The following is a 22200-nucleotide window of genomic DNA, read 5'->3' on the forward strand; positions in this document are numbered from 1 at the left end:
TGCCTTGTTGCCCTGAAGATCTTCCGGCCAGGCCTCTCTCTCCTCCAAGCTGACCTCATGCTCCCTGAAGATGGCTCAGGCATCACCCCATCCCCAGGAAGCCCTCCTCCATCCTCTGAGGACAGCTCTGTTAGCACTTGTCATGTCCCATCACAATTGTCTGGTTCCCTGCAGAGCTAGAAGCTTTCACGAGCAGAGACTGTCATTTTCATCTTTGCTCCCACCAACACCAGAGCCCAACAGTGGGCTTGGAATGAAGGTGCCCGGTAATTGTTAGCTGAACTGATTTTACCTTCTAAGACCTCAAGACATCAAGCCCTCTCTGTCCTTGACAACCCAGCAAACACAGCAGATACTCAAGGTAGGTTAGAAAAGCTGACTAAGGCAGCCCCAGACAGTTCTAAAACATCTCTGTGTGGCCCTCCTGGGGTGCAATGGGTTAAAGTGCAGCACTGTGAAGCTGGCCGCAGCTTAGATCCCCAACCACAGGGTGCAGCAGACCTCTCCTGACCCTCCCACTGCTCCCCTCAGCAGTGCACTTCATCGCTCTGCCTGTTCTGCTCCCCACTCTGTCTCCGGTGAAGCCTCTCACCACCCCTGTGCCTCTGGCCTGTACCCCAGTTCTGTATGCACAAATAAATCTTCAAACAAAATAAAATAAAACATCTTTGAGGTGCCTCAAGGATTCTTGTCATTTATGGTAAACAGAGACCTGGTGACCAAAGACAGGAACTGAATCTGCTGTCTCCTGCTGAGACTGTGGCCTTGCAGACAGCACCAAGAGAACTGGGAGGGAAAAAAACCCCTAGATATTGTGCATCAGTTCTCACGGAATGGGGCTGGGAGTCCTGAATTTAAAGACTGTGGCCGAGCAGGAAGTAGGGCTTTCTGGACGTGCCAAGGTCTCCAGAGCTGCCAGGGGGGTGGGGGGCAGTGCCAAGGGCGGAGACACAGACAGACACACTGTCTGCTCCCGCCCTGTGTGGTTACCTCACCTCTAGTAGGATTTTGAGTTCTTAGCTGGTGAAATCTGAAACCTAGAGAAGGGTCATGTGTGGTGTCTTCTGGCCAAACCACAGCACAGCTGAAATGCTGCCCGCCCCCACCCCAAGGCTGCTGGAAACTGCTGCTCCAGCCGGCACCCTCCCTCTGAGTAAGAAATAAGGGCACAGTCACCTCTAAGCTTGTGATGGGCTTTCTCTATCCAGGGACACCATGTCCCATGACCTAAGGCTGAAAACATCCATGAAAAAGTTGGATTCTCAGCATTACTTGATGACTTAACCCTGCCTCTTCCTCTCAGCCCCACATTGAACTCAAGTTGGAAGAGGAAAGTTGGGTCACAAAATGAAGGTGTAACCACTGCACAGTGGCCCCCAGCTGGACTTCAGCCATCTGGGGCTGCCACCTCCGCCCGGGGAAGGAGAGCCACGAGCCAAAGGAACAACAGCAGAAAACTGGCTGCAGGAGGTCTGAGTTTTGACTGGACAGTCATTGTTTAAGAGAACATTGTGAGGTCACAAAAACACTAATTCAAAAAGACACCTGCTCCCCCATGTTTATTGCTGCTTTATTTACAATAGGAAAGACATGGAATCAACCCAAATGCCCAAAAGTAGATGACTGGATTAAAAAGATGTGGAACATATCCACAGTGGAATATTACTCAGCAAACAAAAAAGATAAACTTGTGCCTTTTGCAGCAACATGGATGGAGCTGGGAGGGATCATGCTTAGTGAGATAAGCCAGAAAGAAAAAGAAAAATACTGGAATGGTTTCACTCATAGCAAGAGCATAAAAGACCAGGGGGAAAATAATAATAATAATGAACAACTATGTACCAGAGACATTTTACAGGGGTGGAGTGGGGAATGGGATCAAAAATGGGGGGAGGGAAGTGCACTGGATGACAGTGATGGCACATGGGTGAATAGGTGATGGGAAGCCCATGGGAATTACAACTGAGATGGAAAAAGGCACAAAATGATGTAAAAATAAACTATTATAATAATAACAAAACATTTTTATAAAGAACACGTTGAGGACCCTCCCTGGTGTGGAAATAGGTTAGAACGCAGCACTGTGGAGCTCTCAGCAGCCACCACGGTGTGTGTTCGATCCCTGAGGGGACCCACATGGCGCGGCAGACCTCTCCTGACCCACCCACTGCTCCCCTCAGCAGCACATTCCAGTAAATCTGCCTGGTCTGCTCCCCACTCTGGCTCTGGTGAATCCTCTCAGCACGCACACCTCTGGTCTGTACCCCAGTTCTTGTATGCATAAATAAATCTTTTAAAAAAGAGAGAGAACACTTTGAGAAATGAGGCACACTTATAGGTGGTGTGGTGATAGGAGACTCTCCCCACCCCCAAACAAAACGTTCCAGAGGCTTTGGTTTGTGACTTACTCCTGTGTGGAAGAGATGGGCGCATGATCACACAAGGTTGACAGAACCAGAGAGAGCTGCTTCTAGAGAAGATTCTGTGAAGCCTGGTGCCCATTTAACAGCAATGGAAATTTGTATTGGTGGTATTAAAGAAAATACAGAAGGAGATGATTTGAGAGCATTTTGAAAAGTACAGTGAGACTGAAACCACAGAAGTTCTAGAAGATAGGCAGAGTGAGAAAAAGAGAGGATTTGCTTTTGTAACTTTTGAAGAACATGATACAGTTGATAAAACTGTCATTGAGAAACACCAGACTACTCATGGGCATAACTGTGAAGTAGAAAAAGCCCTTTCTCCATAAGAAATGCCGTCTGCTGGATCACAGAGAGGCCTTAGATGTGCATCTGGCAGCTTTATGGGTCATGGAGAAGAGCCTGGAAACGACGGGAGTAACTCTGGCTGTTGAAGAAACCTGGGTGGAGGAGGTGATCGTGGTGGAAGGAGGCAGCACAGGCCCTTAGGAGGCAGTGATGGTGGGTTCAGAGGCGGGGTGGCAGCTATGGTGGTGGTTCTGGTTACAGCAGGAGAGGTGGACTGGTGGTGGCCAACAGGACGTGGAAACCAAGGTGGTGGATATGCTGGTGGAGGTGGAGGTTATGGATGTTACAAAAGGAGGACATTTGGGCAGTAGTAACTATGGAGGTGTGGGAATTATGACTTTGGAAATTACAATGGAGATCAAATTATGGACCTGTTGAGGGGGGAGGGCGTTTTTAATGGAAGAAGCTCAAGCTGTCCCTAGGGTGGAGATTATGGATCTGGTGGTAGAAGTGGTACCTATGGTACCAGAAGGTTCTAATAGATAAGCAGAACGGAGGGCCTCCCTGGTGGCCTACGGGCTAAGTCTCGGCACTACCTCCATGAAGGCCCACTGCAATGGCCTGAGTTGGATCCCCGGCCTGGGAGATTTCCCACATGGCGCGGCAGACCTCTCCTGCTTCCCTCAGCAGTGTGTGTCAGTGGATCTGCCTGTGCTGCTCCCCACTCTGTCTCTGGTGAAGCCTCTTACCCTCCGCAGCTCTGGCCTGCACCCCAGCTCTTCTACACAAACATAATTAAAATCTTTGGGAAAAAAAAATCAACAGAGAGGTGCTGCAATTCTTAGTGAAAGAGGGAGGGAGGGAACAAGAGCGGGAGTTGTCAGAAAGCTGCAGGTATCTTTGAGGCTATCGTTAGAAAAACTGAAATAATGTGCCACAGAAGGAACCATAGTCCATGAGCAGAGGTTACTATAACTTAAACAGGAAACCCTGATTGCCAGGACTACCGCAGCCGCAAAAAGTGCAGCTACTGATGAATGCTAAGTAGTATCAACTTGATGTACATTCTGACTCCTCTCGTGTTTTGTAGCTTTGTCTTCTTCATTACATCAGGTATATTGCCCTGTAAATTGTGGTCATGGTACCAAGAATAAAAATTATGAAATTTATAGCTTTTTCAATATTTGTACACATCAGTTTCTCTACATCTTAATGCAGAAACTTTCACAAGATGCAGCTTTTTTTTTTTAAGATTTATTTATTTATGCACACAGAACTGGGGTATAGGCCAGAGGTGCAGGGGGTGAGAGGATTCACCAGAGACAGAGTGGGGGGCAGAACTGGCACACTGACGAAGCACACTGCTGAGGGGAGCAGGTGAGGTCTGCTGTGTTATGTGGGTCAGCTACGTGGTGGGGGATCGAACTCCTGCTGCAGTGGCTCGATAGCTTCTCAGTGCTGTGCTTTAACCTGTTGCGCCACCAGAGAGGGCCCACAAGATGCAGCTTTAAAGGTGTTTCCTTGCAAGTTAACAAGTAGAGATTGTTGTTGATTACTCTTTTGTATGAATTTTGCTAATGTTGACTGTAAAGAAGCACCTGCTGGGTCGCAGCTCAACGAAAATCTGTCCTCCCCATCTCCAAACCGGGAAATGAGCACACGCTGACATGTGGAGAGAATCGACGTGTCTCTGTTCACAGTGTGTGTTTTAGTATGGATATTTAAAGTAGCATAATTGGGAATTTAACAAGCAGTCAGGTTTACTTTCAAATGAAAAATCTCAAAATTTCCACTTGGTTTTTGTGCGTTTTCTCTCCAAATGTAATCACATGGTTTTAGTGTGTTAGCCTTGGGGTAAAGCTAGCTGTATTTGGAACATCTATGCTCTGCACGTACCTTGGTCACATGTGACCTGCTGCCATTGATTTGTTTGGGTTTCAAGATGGCTGCTGCCCTGTTTAAAGCAGGCTGTGGATGTTTTCCATTTCCACCTGCCTTAAACGCCATTCTTAAAAACCTTTACAAAATTTAGGAACACTAAGCTGCTCTATCTGAGCAAAATAATGGCAACCTATTTTCCTTTTCTAAAGCCAGGAGGCCCATAAATCTTCAACTATTTTCCTTGGTTTAATTTATCTTGCGAGACAAGCTTTCAGAGTAAGAGCATAAAAATCATGCATTGTTGAACCCTTTCAAAATAAAGAAATAAAAAATTGGATCCCTTTTCCCACAAAGTCATGGATCCTAGATATCCGTCATCAAGACAGAGCACAGCCCTGTGCCCCAGCAGCAGAGACAGGCTGCCCAAACCACCCCCACGTCCACCAGCCCGGACGTGGCAGGTCCCCTGTGCAGTGGGCCTCTCAGATGACTGCAGCATGACTTACCAGCCTGGGCCACAGCCACACACACACACACACAGACACGCCTCTTTCTTTAACAAGAAAGCAGGGCAGTCCCTCCCTGGTGGCTCAGGGGTTAAGTCCCACTCTGTGAAGCTACCCTCAGCCACTGCAGTACAAGTTCAATCCCCAGCCAGGGAGGTGACCCACATGGCCCAGCAGATCTCTCCTGTATCACCTGCTGCTCCCCTCAGCAATGTATTTCAGTCAGTCTGCCTGTTCTGCTCCCCACCCTGTCTCTGGTGAATCTTCTCACCCCCTGCACCTCTGGCCTGCGCCCAGTTCTTGTATGATTAAATAAATAAAACTAAAAAAAGAAGCAGAGATCTCTGAGAAGAAGGTGGAATGGGGCAATACAAAGGAGTGAAGGAAAGTGGGGCTCAGGTCCTCACCCTCGGGAAGCAATCTCAAGGACCTCCATGAGCAGACCCAGACACCTGGGCCTGCAAACCCGGGTCCTCTCTAGGGGATCTAGTCTGACTATGGCTCAACTATTACAGACAGGCACATTACGATCAGCTGGCCCCACAGCAGGCTAGAGGAGGGGGAGCCCACGAGCCCCACCTGCTGACTCTGCTTCTCTTGTCCATCCGCCACCAGCCTGTGTTGGGCTAATCATGATGACCCAGAGTTGACCCATTTGGCAGATGTAGGCACAGAATCTGCTACATGCCAGACATAGTGCTAGACCCTAGGGAGCCAGAGATAGAGTGGGACGGAGCCCTGATCCCAGGGCGTCCACCCATGCCTGCATTCACTTATTCCACAACAAAAGAAAGTGTTGAGAGATTAGTAAGAAGGTAAAAGAAAGTGTTGAAGGCCCCAGAGAGGTAAAAATGCTATGTGCTAGAATGACTTGCTAAGCTTAACATCAGCACTTAAAACCAAACATTCATTTTGACTCTGGTTAGGGACTATGTGAAGACCCTTTTAACACATTTAGAAATTTTAGTCTTGCTTACTAGCCCATAAGTTTGTGCCCTCCTTCATAATGAAAGCCAGATATTCTTCATTCCTTTCCAAGACCTGTCTCTGTACCAACTGCCTCTGCTCGTAAGTCCCACCTAAACCCTGCTCGGAGACCTCTGACTCCAGGAAACTTTCTGTGATTTCAATCCCATCCAGATACTTTTGCTTTTCTCTGTAAACCCTCTGACCCCTCCAAGATATAAATTACAGTTGTACACGAGGAGACAGGATACACCTCCGCGCACCGCCATCCAGTCTGGCTCATCTCCCTCATGCAGCAGCCCATCCTGGGAACAGACCTACACAGAGCAATGGAACTGTGATCCTATCCCGGGTAAAAAATGCTCCGACACTGCAACTACTGGTAAGTGCTCCTGTAATCCCTGATGACCGTGGTGCCCTCAGCCGGCTTGTGGGGCACCCTACTCGCCCCTCCCCACCAACACCTGGCTGTTAATCTTGCTTCTTGGCCTCACCTTGCTCACACCACCCCTCGCCAGCAGGAAGTAGCCAGAAAGAATGCTTATCCTATACCTTAGAGGTCGGGATGTAAGGTCGAGGCGGCAGGGGCAAGGCTGGGGCGGGAACCCTGAATCTGGGGCTGTTACTGTCTGTACGCCGGGAGCCCCCTAACCTTGAGCTCCTAAAGTCTGGAATGACTGCATTCAGGGAACTGATAAGCATCATTGATGAATCAGTTTCTGAAAAAGCAACCTCCATGCCCTATAAAAGCTTACCCATTTTCCCCCACAGGTGCAACTTATCTGAACCCCACAGGGGTTGGTGAACCTCACTCTGGAGCACAATAAAGTTCCTGCCTGTTGGAAACGTTGCCTAGATCTCCTGGATCTCTCCATCTTTCAAGTGTGCCAAACCTTTCACCTACCATCATCAAGGTCCTAACTGTGAAGCTAGACTCCTAGAACATCAAAGCTCACAGAGAGTAGGTTGGACCGTAGTCCAACACTCCCATTTTATAGATGGAGAAACTGAGGCTCCGAGAGGTTGATGTTTGCCCATTGGTTGGCATGGAGACTATAACTTGACCACCCAACTCTTCCTCCTATCACAGCCTCCTCTCCAGTGCTCCTGTGTGGCTGGAACTATTGCCTCTGAGGGTCTTCTTCATTCAGGCACCAAGGCAATGCTCAACCTGGGCCCCCAGGAGGGGGGTGAACCCCATGAAGCCAGGGGTTCTCTCACAGCACTGTGGAAGTAGAGGAGCATTCTGTGGCTGGGGCACACCGACTCTATACACACAGCAGCAAACACATCAGGAAAAGAGAGCAAGGAGGGTGCTCAGAATGCCTCGGTGCCAGCCTGGACTGAACTAGCCACAAAGTACAGGTCTGGATTCAAGCACTAACTGCGTGACTCACTCACTGCTGACCTCAATCAAGTTTCCTGACCTCACTGAGCAGTTTTCAGCTATAAAATAAAGAGAGTGGGGCCCTCCCTTGTGGCACAACAGGTTAAAACACAGCACTGCAAAGCTGGCCTCAACCCCTTTGGTGCAAGTTCCTTCCCCAGGCAGGGAGCTGACCCACATGGAGCTGCAGACCTCTCCTGACCCACCTGCTGCTCTCCTCAGCAGTGTACCTACCTGTTCTGTCTCTGGTGACGCTTCTCCCTGACCCTGCACCTCTGGCCTGTACCCCAATTCTGTATGCATAAATAAATAAATAAATCTTTTAAATAAAATAGAATAATAGTAGCTGCTTCATGAGAAGGCTATGAAACCTTACCAGGTAAGGCTGTCAGTGGCAGAGGGGGAATAGGCCTCGTCTTCCTTTGAATGCCAAGGGTAGTGCGGGTAGCTGGAGAAAGTCTCTTGGGTTTCTGCCCAGCCCACAACCCATCTTTCTTCTCTGAGAACTAAAGCTTCCCACATAGAGAGGTGGCCACAGTAGCCACAGCCTAAAACCTCATCTCTCCAGTCGAGCCGAATGGACCAGGGGTATGTATACAAGTGATTCCACCCAGTATCTCTCTCTTTTTTAACAACTTTACTAAAATGTCACCATTTTACTATGTACACCCAAAATTATATAGGTATGTAAACCAATCAAACCTGAAAAAAACAGAAAATAATATTTCAGCAGTGTACACTTCAATGGTTTTTAGTATATTCACATGGCTATGCAACCATTACTACTAAAAGTTCCAGGACATTTTCATAGCCCCCAACGAGAAGCCGGCACCCGCTGTATCCTCAGTATTCACTCTCCTTATTCCCCCAACAACTTCCCCAGTGCTAGGAAACGACAAATCTATTTTGTGGATTTCTTATTCTAGACTTTTCATAAAAATGGGATCACACAAGATGTGGTTTTCTGGGAATGACTTTCATTTAGTATGTTTTCAAGGCCCACCTATGCTGTAGAATGCATCAGGACTTAATTCCTTTTTAAGGCCAAATAATACCATTGTAAGGATATGCCACCTCTTACACATTCATCTGCTGATGGACAACTGGGTTGTTTCTACTTTGGGCAATTGTGAATAAAGCTGCCCTGAACATTCAGGTATAAGTTTCTATAAGAACATGTGTTTTTCAGGCCCTTCTTGGGGCTGTTAGGGGTTAAAGCACAGCATTGTGAAGCTATAGCAGCCACTGCTGCATGAGTTCAACCCCTGGCCAGGGAAATGACCCACATGGCGCAGCAAACATCTGCTGCCTTGCCCACTGCTCCCCTCAGCAGTGTGTTTCAGTTGATCTACCTGTTCTGTTCCTTACTCTGTCGCTGGCAAGCCCTCTCACCCCACCCCCATACCTCTGACCTGTACCCCAGTTCTTGTATGCATAAATAAATAAATCTTTTATAAAAAATGTGTGTTTTCACTTCTCTTAGATATATACTTAAGAATGGAATCGCTGTTCAAATGTTTAACCTTTTGAGAAACTGCCAGATTACTTTCCAAAGCATCTGCATCATTTTACAGCAGCAGTGTACGAGGGTTCTAGTTTCTCCACATCCTCACCATTGCCTTTTTTATTATAGTCAGCCTAGTGAGTGAGAAGTAGGATCTCCTATTACGGTTCTGATGCGCATTTTCCTGAAGGATAATAATGTTGAACCTCTTGTAATGTGCTTATTGTTCATTTGTGTGACTTCTTTGGAGAAATGTCCATCCAGACCCTTTGTCCCCATTTTTTTTTAAAAGATATTTATTTATGTATACAGAACTGGGGTACAGGCCAGAGATACAGGGAGTGAGAAGATTCACCAGAGACAGTGGGGAACAGAACAGGCAGATGGATGAAGTACACTGCTGAGGGAGCAGCGGGCGGGTCAGGCGAGGTCTGCTGTGCCATGTGGATCACCTCCGGGGCAGGGATCGAACTCATGCTGAAGTGACGTTAGCTTCTTAGTGCTGTGCTTTAACCCGCTGTGCCACCAGGGAGGGCTCCTTTGTCCAATTTTAATTGTTGTCTTTGTATTATGGAGTTGTAAACGTTCTTTATATATTTCAGAAATGAGTCCTCCACCAGATATGTGACTTGCAAATACTTTTCCCTATTCTCTGAGTATTCTTTTCACTTTCTCAATATGCTCCTTTGGAGCATCAAAGTTTTTAATTTTGAAAGGTGAAATGCTGTCTTTTGGGACAAAATAGATGGACCCTGTGTTGATGATGCTAAGGGAAATAGCCAGACAGTGAAAGACAATTTACTGGACAGTTTCACTCATCTGCAGAATATAAACATCCAAAGAAAACAAACTGGCAAAACAACAAAAATAATTCATAGACTCTGAAAACTAGTCTAGCTACCAGATTGGGGGGGGGGGAGCATATGCACAGAGATAGGCATGAGTCTATACTCCCCAAATTACATAATTTTGTGAATGATTGGCAAATTAATAAAATTCGAGGAAAATAAAATCAAAATGATGATAAAGAAGTTTTTGATTTTGATAAAATTCAACTCATACATGTGTGGCTGTTCCTGCTTTTGGTTTTGGTTTTGGTATCCTATCAAAGTGTCTTCTTCAAAGTCACTGCAATTTACCCCAACGTTTTCTCCTAAGAGTTTTATCGTCTTAACACTTACATCAAGGTCTTTGATCCATTTTCAGTTCATTTTTGCAGATGAAGCGAGAGAGGAGTTCGTCTTCTGTACCGTGGACCTCAGTGTCCCAGGCCATTAGCTGCGAGGCTGTTTCCCCTGAACTGTCACGACAGACTGGCTGAAAACCAGTGCGTGGCCGCCTGAGGGTTTCCTTGTCCGCGGGGTCTCTTCCACTGGCATCCTTGCCGGTGCTCAGGCACCCTGCCTGACTGCTGGAGTTTTGCAATCATCTAGTGTTGCTCTTCTTTTTTTTTTTTTTAAGATTTATTTGTGCATACAGAACTGGGGTACAGGCCAGAGGCTCAGGGGCAGCGAGAGGCTTCACCAGACACAGAGTGGGGAGCAGAACAGACAGATTGACGAAGTACACTGCTGAGGGGAGCAGCAGGCGGTCAGGAGAGGTCTGCCATACCATGTGGTCACCTCCAGGGCAGGCGGGAATCAAACTGATGAGGAAGTGGTTTTAGCTTCTTAGTGCTGTGCTTTAACCTGCTGCACCACCAGGGAGGGCCTGCTCTTCTTTTTTAAGATTATCCTGGTATTCGGTTGGTTTTGCTCATAGCAGGAGTATAACAGACCAGGCGAGAAAATAACAAAAATAATGAACAACCATATACCAGAGACATTTTGCGGGGGTGGACTGGGGAATGGGATCAAAAACGGGGGGGTAGGGAGGGAAATGCACGGGATTATGGTGATGGCACACGGGTGACTTGATGATGGGAAACCCGCGGGGATTACAATTGAGATGGAAAAAAAAATGTACAAAATGATGTAAAAATAAACTTTTGTAAAATAAAAAAAATGCCAATAAAAAAAAAGATTATCCTGGTATTTACATGCAAAATTTAATCCACTGATCCATTTCTGCAAGGAAGCCGGCTGGGTTTAATGAGGAGGATTTCCAGTCCTATTCACCAGCTCCTGTGCTATAGCTCCACCTCCTCCCCTGGGTTCCCTGTGGCACCCTGGGATTGTTTTCCATGAACTCCATCATTTGTTTAACCAGATTACAGTAGGTTTTTGTTTCTTGCAATCAAAGGAGTCTTAACAAAGTACACATAGGAACACAGTCCCTACACAGTGTCCCAAATAACCCCCTCAATTCCACCTCTCCGGTGCTTAAGCCTTCAGATTGTCCCCCAGATACCACAATCTCAATAGTGACCCAATCTCAATAGCGGCCCATGCCCCAGCCCTTCACTCCACCTTGTAGCTAGCTTCCTTCCAGAATGCCAGGATATTCGTTTTGCCAGAAGAAACAATCAGGCCCTCTGGGGCCTCCCTGGTGGTACAAGGGGTTAAAGCTCAGCAGGCCTCTCCTGGATAGACCATAGACCACAGCTACTACACCACGACTTCAATCCCCCCGACCCAGGGAGCTGACCCACATGGCACAGCAGACCACTCCTATCTCAAAGGCTGCTCCCTCAGCAGTGTGCTTCAGTCAATCTGCCTGTTCTGCTCCCCACTCTGTCTCTGCACCTCTGGCCTACACCCCAGTTCTGGTATGCATAACTAAATAAATCTTTTTTTAAAAAAAAATCAGGCCCTCAAAAAATGTTCGTGACATTGACTAGATGTCCTGAGATAGCACCAAAATGGCTCTCCCATTCCATGGCCCTTAGTATCTCTGCTTCACACCCACCTAGCATCTACCTCACACCTAGCATCTGCTTCGCACCTAGCACCTGCTTCACACCTAGCATCTGCTTCACACCTAGCATCTCATTCAATACGCTGGGAAGCTCTAGGAGGAGCAGATAGTGTTGTGCCCCTGGACAAGATACAGAAACTAAAGTGCAGAGGTATTAAAAGACTTGCCCAAGAATGATGCTCCCTGAATAGTGGGCAGCCCTGAAGCATACCCCATGCCAACCCAGCACAGGTGGGGCCATCGTCCCACCCCATTTTTTAGAGCTGTTTTAGAAGCTACCTTCACCAGCTCCCATTCCATCTCTGGCATCAGTTCTACAGAGTGAGTGAAAGCTCTCAGAGCAGAGACAGTTTCTCATCCATCCCTGCCCCGCGAACTGCCCACCCTCACCCTTCTGAGCAAAACAAACCAGAGAGGGAAACTTCATTCAACGTTGGCATCTGAATGGCATAGCAGGGGAGGCCAGCCTGGAAAATGTATCAGCTGCGGGGGGGGAGTCACACACAGGAGGAGTTGCCTCTGAAGGACTCACTGGAGGAATCTGTCACACATGGGTTCATTCACATGTAGCAGGAGAATATTTTGAGCTAGTGACCCATACTATTTTTACCTCCTAGAATTTCCCTCCTTTTCAATTACTGGCTTGGAGCAGATGGTTTGTCAGACTCATTGCCCAAGGGCGGGATGTAGATAGAACTTGACTTTTGTTATATCTCAAGGGGGAAAGAAGATCAGGATGAGGACAAAATGGCTTGACCAGAAACAAGAGTGGTAGGGAATTCTAGAGAGAGACATTCTTGCTTAAGACTGCCCCTGACAGGTGCATGACATGTGGTAAACTGAGGCAGACAGTCTCTAGACACTGAATCTGGCTTGGAAGTATCAGAAAGTGCCAGGGCCAGGCCAACCAGGATGACACATGTCTAGTAACCAATGGCTCCATGACTAAAGCACACCCTCTCCCCCCGCCACACACACACAAACACACACACACACACACAGAGGACTGTGTTATGAGGTCCCAGAATTATGTGGCACAATTGTTCAGGTGGAGGTAAATAGGAATATCAGAAAGACAACCTAATAGAATTGGGGCTTCACATAATAATAAAGGTGTTAGGAAATAAGACTATCTTTCTTACACCCCTAAGTTCCAGACCAAAAGCCACAATGCTATACAAGCTCCACCAACTCAGATCTGCTACTTCCAAACCAACCTCAGACTTCCCCCCAGATACTACAGAATCAAGAGCCGTGTCCAACATCCTGTAATCAGGAAGCCCCTGGACCACGGACAACAGCCCCGCTTAGCAACTTGAGGCTAAACAGCCCCAGAAGAGTTCCACTCTGCCATCACGTCTGACCTTTACATAACAGGAAGTGGCTACTTACTTGACCTTCAGGCTCGCCAGCATGGTCTTGTCGATCCTGCCAAAAGAAAAGCAGGGATTTCCGTCAGTGCCAGGTGGAAAGCTCCCACTGTCAAATGCAGAGAAGTCCCTGGCCAGTGCAGACCACTAGACCAGGAGGGTCCTGCAGGGTCAGCTTACTACAGGAAGTTCTCCAGCCCCGGAAGGAAGAACTGTGAGTTCTGGGAGGACTCACAGTATAATCACACATACCACTGTGAAATAGGAAATGTTATTGTCCCCATTTTAGAGATGAGAACACTGAGGTTCAGATGGGTAAAATCATCGGCTAGTCTGAATCCAAGAATCTGACTCCAGAGCCAGGGGTCTGAGGCGCCTTGTACACAGCCTCTCCCTCCAGCACCCCCCTCTGCAAGAGGACTCTGCAGTCGAGCTTCATAGGCAGCTGGACAGTCAGCTCATCGATATTTCTGAACTTCTGCTTTGGAAAATGCCCGCACCCCCAGCAACAGGGACCCTCCTGTTCTGGGAGTTCCCAGTTCATCCAAAGAGGCAGACCCCACTTCTAGAACAGACTCTGGCATCAGCATCCAGGGAACGCCAGCAGGTGGGCTCTGCCAGGCTCTGGAGCTTAGAGCAGGGGAGATCACGTTTGCGACAGACTGTCCCAGCAGCCAGCTCCCCCACCCCTGCCTGCACCACCCTCCACCCTCGCTGGAAGACGAGGCAGCGCTGCTAAGCTGCTATTTTTACCCCCTGCATATGCCAGCCCTTATGGCTGCAAAGAGGCCCCTTTCTCTCTCCAGAGATGGGAAGGCAGGTGTGGTCCCCACTCCACTTTCCCTTGTTTAGGGTCACAAACACCAGTGTCACCATCAGCGCACCATCACCATCACTTTTACCACCACCCTCTTGTCCTCATCGCCATCAGTGCCACCAAAATCACCACTCCCTCCAGGATGCTTGAAACCCTGCCAAGTCCCTTCCGCCACCCCTGAACAGCCACTGCCACTGCCACCTCTGCCACTGCATTCCACACACACAATCACGGGGGCCAGCAAGGAGAGCAAAGCTGTGTCCAGAGCCTCACGGCAAGGTCAAGGATTACCCCAGTGATCGCAGCCAGCACCGAGCCCTTGTGCTGGGACACGGGGTCTTCCACGCTGAAAGCTCCGAGCACCTTCTGATCTCAGTTCCCAACAGTACAGCAAGCCACACCTCAGCACTCTGAACCGGGGTCCTGCCCAGCTTCTTCCCCACACACCTTCTCCCTTAGGCTTTCATCACCAGTCCCCAAAGGTGTCCCTGGGCTCCACTGCCCTCTGGGATACAAGCCCTCCTCCTCTCCCACTCAACCCACCAGAAAGGGGTAGGGGACCCCAGAGTCAGGTCCCCTTTTCCTGCCATAATATTTGTAACAGAGCAAGCCTGGGGTGAACCCTGACAATAAACCCTTATATTTTACACTTTCTCAAGCAAATGCTTTTATATGCTTCAACATCCCTGCATTGTCAGTAAGGCAGAGAGCCCACCTACACAAGGGTAAGCTGAGACCCCGAGAGGGGAAGCGTCCCGTCTGAGCTCCTCCGTGAGTGAAAGTGATGCCTGCACTAGAGTCCAGACTCCCGGTGTCCCCCATACAGGCACTCATGTGCACACCTGCCCAGTGGTCTGGCCACAGGGTTCCCATGCTGGGGTGTGACCCTGGGAGGGTGGGGCCTCAGCAGCGCTGAAGCTAAAGACAGCAGCTGTGACCGTGGGCCTTCCCCTTTAAGAAGCCGAAGCCCAGTCTATCCCTGGCACCTTGTCTAGTCCCTCCTCAAACAGTCCCGCCACCCTCACCTGCCTAGCCCTGGCCGAGTGGCTGTCCACCCTGACATCCAATGGAGCTCTTAAAAATACCACTCCCATGATCTCATTCACTGTCTGGGGCGGACCGGGGCTCCAGGAATGTAATTTACTCCTCACCCCCACCAGCCACTGTGACGGCTCTCATCTGACAGCCACCCCCGGGTGACACCAACCTCCACGCCGGCACTCTCCCTGCCACGCCAGCCCTCCAACCCCACTGGGATGTGCCTTCGTCCCCTCAAACTCAACGGGCCCCCAACCAAATGTCTGGGGGGTGGGGGTCAAAGCTCCTCTCGTAGCCATTCCATGGGCATCTTGTGAGCATGTGCGATGTGCCCCGTTTCCCCCACCACAGATATTCGGGGCCTTAGGGGTCCCACTCATTGCCTGAGCCCTGCCCTACAGGAACTCCGGTCCAGCCTCCAACTGCATCCTGACCAGGAAGCAGATGCTGTGATTCAAACCCAGACCCCAGCCGCAGGACAGCAGCCCCTTGGCCCAGCGGGGTACTCCCTCGGTGCCGTCTGCATTGTCCCACCCTCACTGTCCCCACCCACTAAGCAAGGAGCACCGTCATCCCTTCCTGCCACAGGGCGAGTGGGACGCAGTGGGATGCGTGCCTTCAAGGAGGGGAGAAGGGGAGCCCATCTCTGAGCAGCCCTCTGGGCCTCTCATTATCCACCCCAGGACACCAGGCCACCCTCCCCTGCAGCAGGAACCTTTTCTTTGACAACGCCCCAGGCCCAGAAGCTGAAAGGAAACCGATAATGCAAACCACTAGACCCTGTTTCCCAGCTGAGGACAGGCTGCTGGCAGCTGGTAACCAGAGACAAGTCTCTGACATAGGCTCTCCACTTCCTTTCTTTTTTTTTTTTTTTTAAGATTTATTTATTTATACATACAGAACTAGGGTACAGGCCAGAGGTGCAGGGGTGGTGAGAGGATTCACCAAACACAGAGTGGGGAGCAGAACAGGCCGACTGATGAAGTACAGTGCTGAGGGGAGCAGCGGGCGGGTCAGGGCCAGGGGTCTGCCATGCGATACAGGTCAGCTCCTGGGCCGGGGATTGAAGGCGCACTGAAGTGGCTACAGCCAGCTTTGCAGTGCTGAGTCCTAACCTGTTGTGCCACCAGGGAGGGCCCCACTTCCTGTCCCCCAGGAGAGCCTCTCCTTTGTCCCAGACAGAAGTTTACTGCTGAACATTGGCCAGAGAGCCAGGCAAGAGGCTGGCACACAGGCCAGTGCTCACGCTCAGGTGGAGCTTGGCCTGGCTGCCAGGAGGCGGGGGTGGAGTCCTCTGGGGACAGGCCTGCCCCGTCCAGACACTCAAGCCCACGGACAGGAGGTAGCCCAAATGCCCAGGGGCCACAGGTCCCGCCTGCCCTAAAGTCACCAAGATGACAGAAGGGAGCATAATACTTGCACACGCAGGGGAGCGCGCAGGTACAGGAGAGCAGCGATGCAGACCATCACCTGCTCAGAAACGTGGTCACACACACAGGCACGCCCACCCAGCCGGGCACACGCGGCACAGACAGGCACCTGTGGGCACGCACACACTTCGCAGCCACCACAGCACGCTTTCTCGCAGGGGACACCGGACCCACAGGCACCTTCAACCGGGTAGTGCCGCCACACTCACACTGGCTCCAGCTCCGACCTCCTGCATCCCCCAGAAGACGGCACCCAAGGAACAGTGAGGAAAAGCTTTGTGCCGGAAGCCCCTCTGGCCCCTCATTCCATCGGGCCCAGGCATCTGAAAGTGCCCCTTCCAGACCCGGGTCTCAGGCACACCCGGAGACCTCTGTTCCCACAAACCACCACCACCAAGCACAAGACCTCACAGTAGGTTCACTCCCGTCCCTCAGCCGTCCTGCCAATGGTCACCCACCATCCGAAGCCCCCAAAGGAGACGCTGCGCTTCCTGCCAAACATGGCTGTGGCCTCAGGGCCCCGGGGGCTCAGCGATGTCCCCGGGGGCTCAGCGATGTCCCCGGGGCTGCGGAGAGAGAGCCCTAGTAGTGCAGCAGGGTCAGAGGGCTCTGGGCATAGGGCGGGGCACCCAGCTCAGCACCACCCCCAGGGCCTGTCCCCAGCTGCTTCCTGTGAGTGAGGCCCAGGGCTGGGAGGTGTGTCCCTGCCTCTGGAGGCACCAAGACGAACAGAGTAGGTTGCAGCGGGCAGCTTCCCCACACCCAGAGAAACCAGCCACTCCGGAAGGGGCATGGCTGGCAGATTGCACCACAGTCAGAGTTGGCAGTGTCAGCCCACATAGCCCCAGTTTCCCAGCACAGAACCAAGAGGCCCAAGGACTCCCACAGCTGTGCCCAAAGGGGACAGACTTGGCTGGAAGGCTCAGGGAGTCCTGCAAGCTGGGGCCCCACACACACACTCTCTGGGGTTGCCCGAGGGAAAGCCGTGGCCTTCCTGCTCCACCATGGTTTGGCACAAAGCAGATAAACCAGCCCGCACATACAACAGCACCTGCAGTGGGTGGACATGAGCACATGTGCACCCATCCACGCGGAACATCCGTGTGTGCGGACATGTGTGTGAGCACATGTGTGCACACGTGTGCACACAGGCACTGCACACTCATGTGTGCGTTCATGCAGATGCCTGCACGTGTCACATGCCCGCTACGCCCTGTGCAAAACAGCTCACACACAGATGCAGGCGCACCTGCTCACGTACACCTAAGTGCGCACACACCCACACGCACACTCCGACTGCACACTCACACACAAGACACACTCACATGTGCACAACCACAGACAGGGCACGGGACTGTGCTTCTTGGACACCACGGAGTGTTTAGATAAGCCAGCAGTGCCATGGGGCACACCAACATGGTACGGTGGGAGCGTGGCACCTGGCAAAGTATCTTTCCAGCTGGCCAGCCCCCATCTCCACCTGTGCCAGTGCTGACCATGCCAGGTATACAGTAGGCGCTCAGTAGTGACAGCCCCTTAAGGAGTATGGCACATACACTGCAGCCGAGGAAGTCGGCCCCACCCCCAAGGGGCTGGGGCTGTCACTGTTGGTCCCTCTCACTGGCCCACACTCCCAGGGTGTTCCCTTTGGGCCCCACTGCCACTCTGGAGCCAAGGGGTCAGCCCCCTCCACCCCCAGACAGGGGACAGGCATATTTCCATTGCCTTGACTCCGTGGGACCAGATGCAGCAGCAGTTTTGAGGTCCTGGTCCAGCTAGGCACTGGTGAGTGGGGAGTGGTGAGTGCGGGTCAAGGCCTCTCAGCAGGTACCTTCACCAGCAGAGGCAAGATCACGTGGTTCACTGTGGATCATGTCTGGTTGCTGGCTTCCTACGGAACACACCCAGCCCTCTCACCCCAGGCGTCTTCACATCCACCCTCTCACCCCCACTGCACCCACCCCACACCAGGGAGACACTCAACAGGTGGACACCTTAGATCCTGCTGTCCTGTATCCACCTGTCCTCCCTCTGAGAAACAAAAACAGCTCTGCACTCAGCTGGCTGTGAGCAGAGCACCTGACCAGGCCGGGCCCTCCAGGCCACCGTGACCAGGGCAGGAGGGGGTGGGGGACCCTTCCCCTTTCCTTCTCTTGTTCCTGTCTTCCTGCCTTCCAGCAACACCCTCCTGCCCTTGTGGAGGGTTTGTTTTATTTGTTTGTTTTGTTCACATTCCTGCTTGTAATCCTTCATTTGCCTGTTTTTAGTCTCTAGACCAAAAATAAAAGGCTCCAATAAAATTCTCAGAATGTTTCCCCCTCTGCTCTATAGAATCACTAGACCACAGAATGGGAGCCTGGCTCTAAGGCGAGCACAGGAAAATGAAGCCATCCCAGAGGGAGGCAGGGGCGGGAACTGCCAGACAGGAAACACGAGAAAGACCAGGCTTCACGGAAGTCATCTGAGCTCCTGGACACAGCTAGCTAGAAGCCAGCACAGCCCCCGTAAATAAGTCAGTAATGCGTCCCTTTATTCCTCCATTAAGAGAGTCTCCATGAAGATACAGCACTTGATGACTGGGAAAACAAAGGTGAAAACAGCTGTGGGCCTCTGGGCCTGCTCCCTCACCAACACCAACTCCAGGCCCCGCGCAAGGCACAGACACCACCAGGGTGAGCCCCCCACATCCCACAGATTGCCACGGGGATCTTGGGGTCAGGAATAACAAAATTCCTTTGCAGACCACTTAGTTTTTTTACACATGGGAGTTCACAGTGAGTCTATCACTGAAATGCATTTTGACATGCTTTTGTGCGGGGTAGAAAGAGACAGGGTTACAGTCACACCAAGCTCACATACTTCTGACCACCCATCTTATCTTCTGTCATCTGTACACACGTGTGACCACAGGTGTGACCAGACAGGGAGGTACTTGGAGACCTCGCCTGCAGCCACCCCTAGGCTGGGCCCTCTCACCTGGGGTCTGGTCTTTTTTGCATGTTGGCCACAAAGACACAGAATGATGGGCTCTGGCAGCTGGCCGGGAGCAAAGGCTGGGTGCACTGGCACTCACAGCACACTGCACTTTCACCAAGCTACTGGGATCTAGGAATCTCAGAGAGGCAAGAAGGGGCCGGTCCTTTCCTCAAGCCCCAGAGTGAGGGTCTGGAGGAGGGATGGCTTCATTTACTCTGTAAGGTGCAGAGGGAGGCGAGAGCCCCCCAAGAGCCTCCTCCAGACACCTGGCCTCAGGCCTCAGCCTCCCAGCCTTCAGGGCCTCCAGCCAGTTACTGTAGCACTCAGGATGGGCGTAAACACTTCCACAGGGCCCCGCGCCATCATAGGAGCTGTTATAATTTCTGTATATTATGTTCTGCCCCCAGCTTCAGTCCTGCTCAGTTTCACGTGGTTCTGATACCTCAGTTCCTCCTCTGTGTAGGGGTGCGCAATGAGGGTTCCCTGGGACCAGTGGGATGGACTATGAGTCGAGAGAAAAGAAAAGCACTCTGTGACCAGGCCCAGGCCTCCTCCCCCATCAAGCACAGTCCAGCTTCCTCCCAGACCTCAGCTGACTCACCCCAGGCAAAGTTAAAATGAGGTTTATAAGCTAGGAAGAGAGGGGAGCGGGGAGCAGGAGCTGTGTGAGTTTACCCTGGGCCCCTGCTGGCCTAGCCACTCAGCTCACTTCAGTCTCACAACCACCCCCAGATGGTATCTGTTGTTCCCATTTTACAAAATGAGGACTCAGGCTCAGAGATGTCAAGGAACTTTTCAAGTTTACCCAGCGCAGAGGCAGCAGACTTAGGTCTGACTCCAGAATCAAGTTCTCGTCCACTGCTCTGTATGAACATCTGTGTCGGTCAGTCTAAGTGCCAATTATCAGGTCAGCCAGCCCCACTGTATCCTACGGAAATGCACCATCAGGACAGTGGCCACTTTATAGACGGGGAAACTAAGGCCTTCAGTGCAAAGCACAGCTCATCAATGAGCACTGATGAAGAAGGAAAGAGCAAGCACCCACGGTCTCCCAGTACCAACCCAGGCCAGCTCCTCCTCTCCTGAGGTTGCGCTGCACCACTTTCACAGAACCTGCTTTGGGTAAATAAGTCAGAATAAGGCCCTGGCCTCCCTGGTGGAGACCTGTAGGGGTTCTGGTCCCAGTTGAGGGAACAAGTCCCAGTCAGGCCCAGGACAGAACCCCAGGGAATTCACAAGTTCTGTGGGCTCTAGAGGAACGTGGAGCCCAGAAGCAAGATGGGTTTCAAGGACAGGGGCAGCTACTTATTTAAACTAATGGGGTCCTACTATATGACCCCTTATACTAGTGGCTAGTAGCCCCTCCATCTCTGCGGGAGGGAAGAGAAGAAAGGTGTGGTTTCCTGCCCCAAAAGGGCAGGAGGGCAGAGAACAAAGATGTGGTTTCTTCTGCTTGGGCAGCTCTGTCCTTGCAGCCACCAGCAGGAGCTGAAAAATGAGACAAGTTCCTTTCCCAGGCATGGTGATGAGGCAGTTACAGGAAGCTTGGAAAACAGATGCCCCTAGAGAACAAGGCACTAGATCATTCAGCCTTCCAGATCACTAGATCATTAGATCACTCTGGACCACAAAAGCAGGTGCCAGCCCTGACACTGTGCAGTGCAGCTCTGTTCCCAACTCAACCACTGAATCACTACAGCAGGTCACATGTTTCACATCTGTAAACAAAGGCTTCAGTTTACCTTCCGTCAAGGGGAGTCTAGAGTAGCCTCTGTTTTCCTTATGGACCAGATGAGGATAATGGATGGTGACGGAGGACTCTTCCCACCAGGAAGACGGGGCGCGGCGGCATTCCCAGCCAGCAAATCCACATCAGTTAGGAGCCCACACCTCCAAAGCAAGTTAAAATGACATCTAATATCTGCTTTTTTTTTAAAGGTTTATTTATTTATGCATACAGAACTGGGGTACAAGGCCAGAGGTGTAAGGGTGGTGAGAGGCTTCACCAGAGACAGAGAGGGGAGCAGAACAGGCAGAGATGCGGAAGGTGAGAGGATTCACCAGAGACAGAGTGGGGTGCAGAACAGGCAGACGGAGTACACTGCTGAGGGGAGCAGTGGGCGGGTCAGGAGAGGTCTGCCACGCTATGTGGTCACCTCCGGGGCAGGCGGGGATCGAACTCATGCAGAATTGGCTTAAACTTCTCAGTGCTGTGCTTTAACCCGCTGCGCCACCAGGGAGGGCCCTAATATCTGCTTTGTGATTTACAACTCACTGATCACTTCCCCATCTCGAATGTCACACTGAATTTCCCGTTGCACAAGCAAGATGATGACCAAGAGAGTTGCAAGAGGACTGCTTGTGAAAACAGGGCTCCAGGGCACGACCCGACATACAGCCACTGCACAGTTCATTATGAGCTGTTCAGTAACCCACCAGGCCAGAAGAACTCCCAGCAATTAGAACTGCGGATTAGAGAAGCTGTAAAATAATTTTAAAGCTTTGTAATGGTAATAATAATAATAAGGTATCGCTTTTGTCCACAGATAGCAAAAGCTAAAAAAAAAAACCTTGATAAACATATGAGGATATAAAGAAACAGGCACTCCCTTTGCACAATTATTGCAAAGATATTTACTGATGGCTATCAAAAATGTTTTTTTTAAAGATTTATTTATTTGTGCATACAGAACTGGGGTACAGGCCAGAGGCTCAGGGGCAGTGAGCGGCTTCACCAGAGACAGAGTGGGGAGCAGAACAG

The 22200-nt window shown here is 50.8% G+C and overlaps 1 protein-coding gene across 3 annotated transcripts in view; it reads right to left on the reverse strand.

Annotated features, from left to right (window-relative positions):
* RAP1GAP2 (RAP1 GTPase activating protein 2) overlaps positions 1–22200 on the reverse strand; it is a 217561-nt gene that overhangs the window by 164511 nt on the left and 30850 nt on the right. For all 3 annotated transcript variants that reach the window (XR_001145542.1, XM_012726333.1, XM_012726334.1), the window contains one exon: positions 13201–13236. Coding sequence is in view for 2 of the 3 variants with exons in the window: in XM_012726333.1 (XP_012581787.1) it covers positions 13201–13236 (36 nt within the window). In the remaining variant the exon portion in view is untranslated. The remainder of the gene's footprint in view (positions 1–13200; positions 13237–22200) is intronic.

Source organism: Condylura cristata, unplaced genomic scaffold (genome assembly GCF_000260355.1).
Source record: "Condylura cristata isolate star-nosed mole 26May11 unplaced genomic scaffold, ConCri1.0 scaffold00017, whole genome shotgun sequence".
Lineage (NCBI taxonomy): Eukaryota > Metazoa > Chordata > Mammalia > Eulipotyphla > Talpidae > Condylura > Condylura cristata.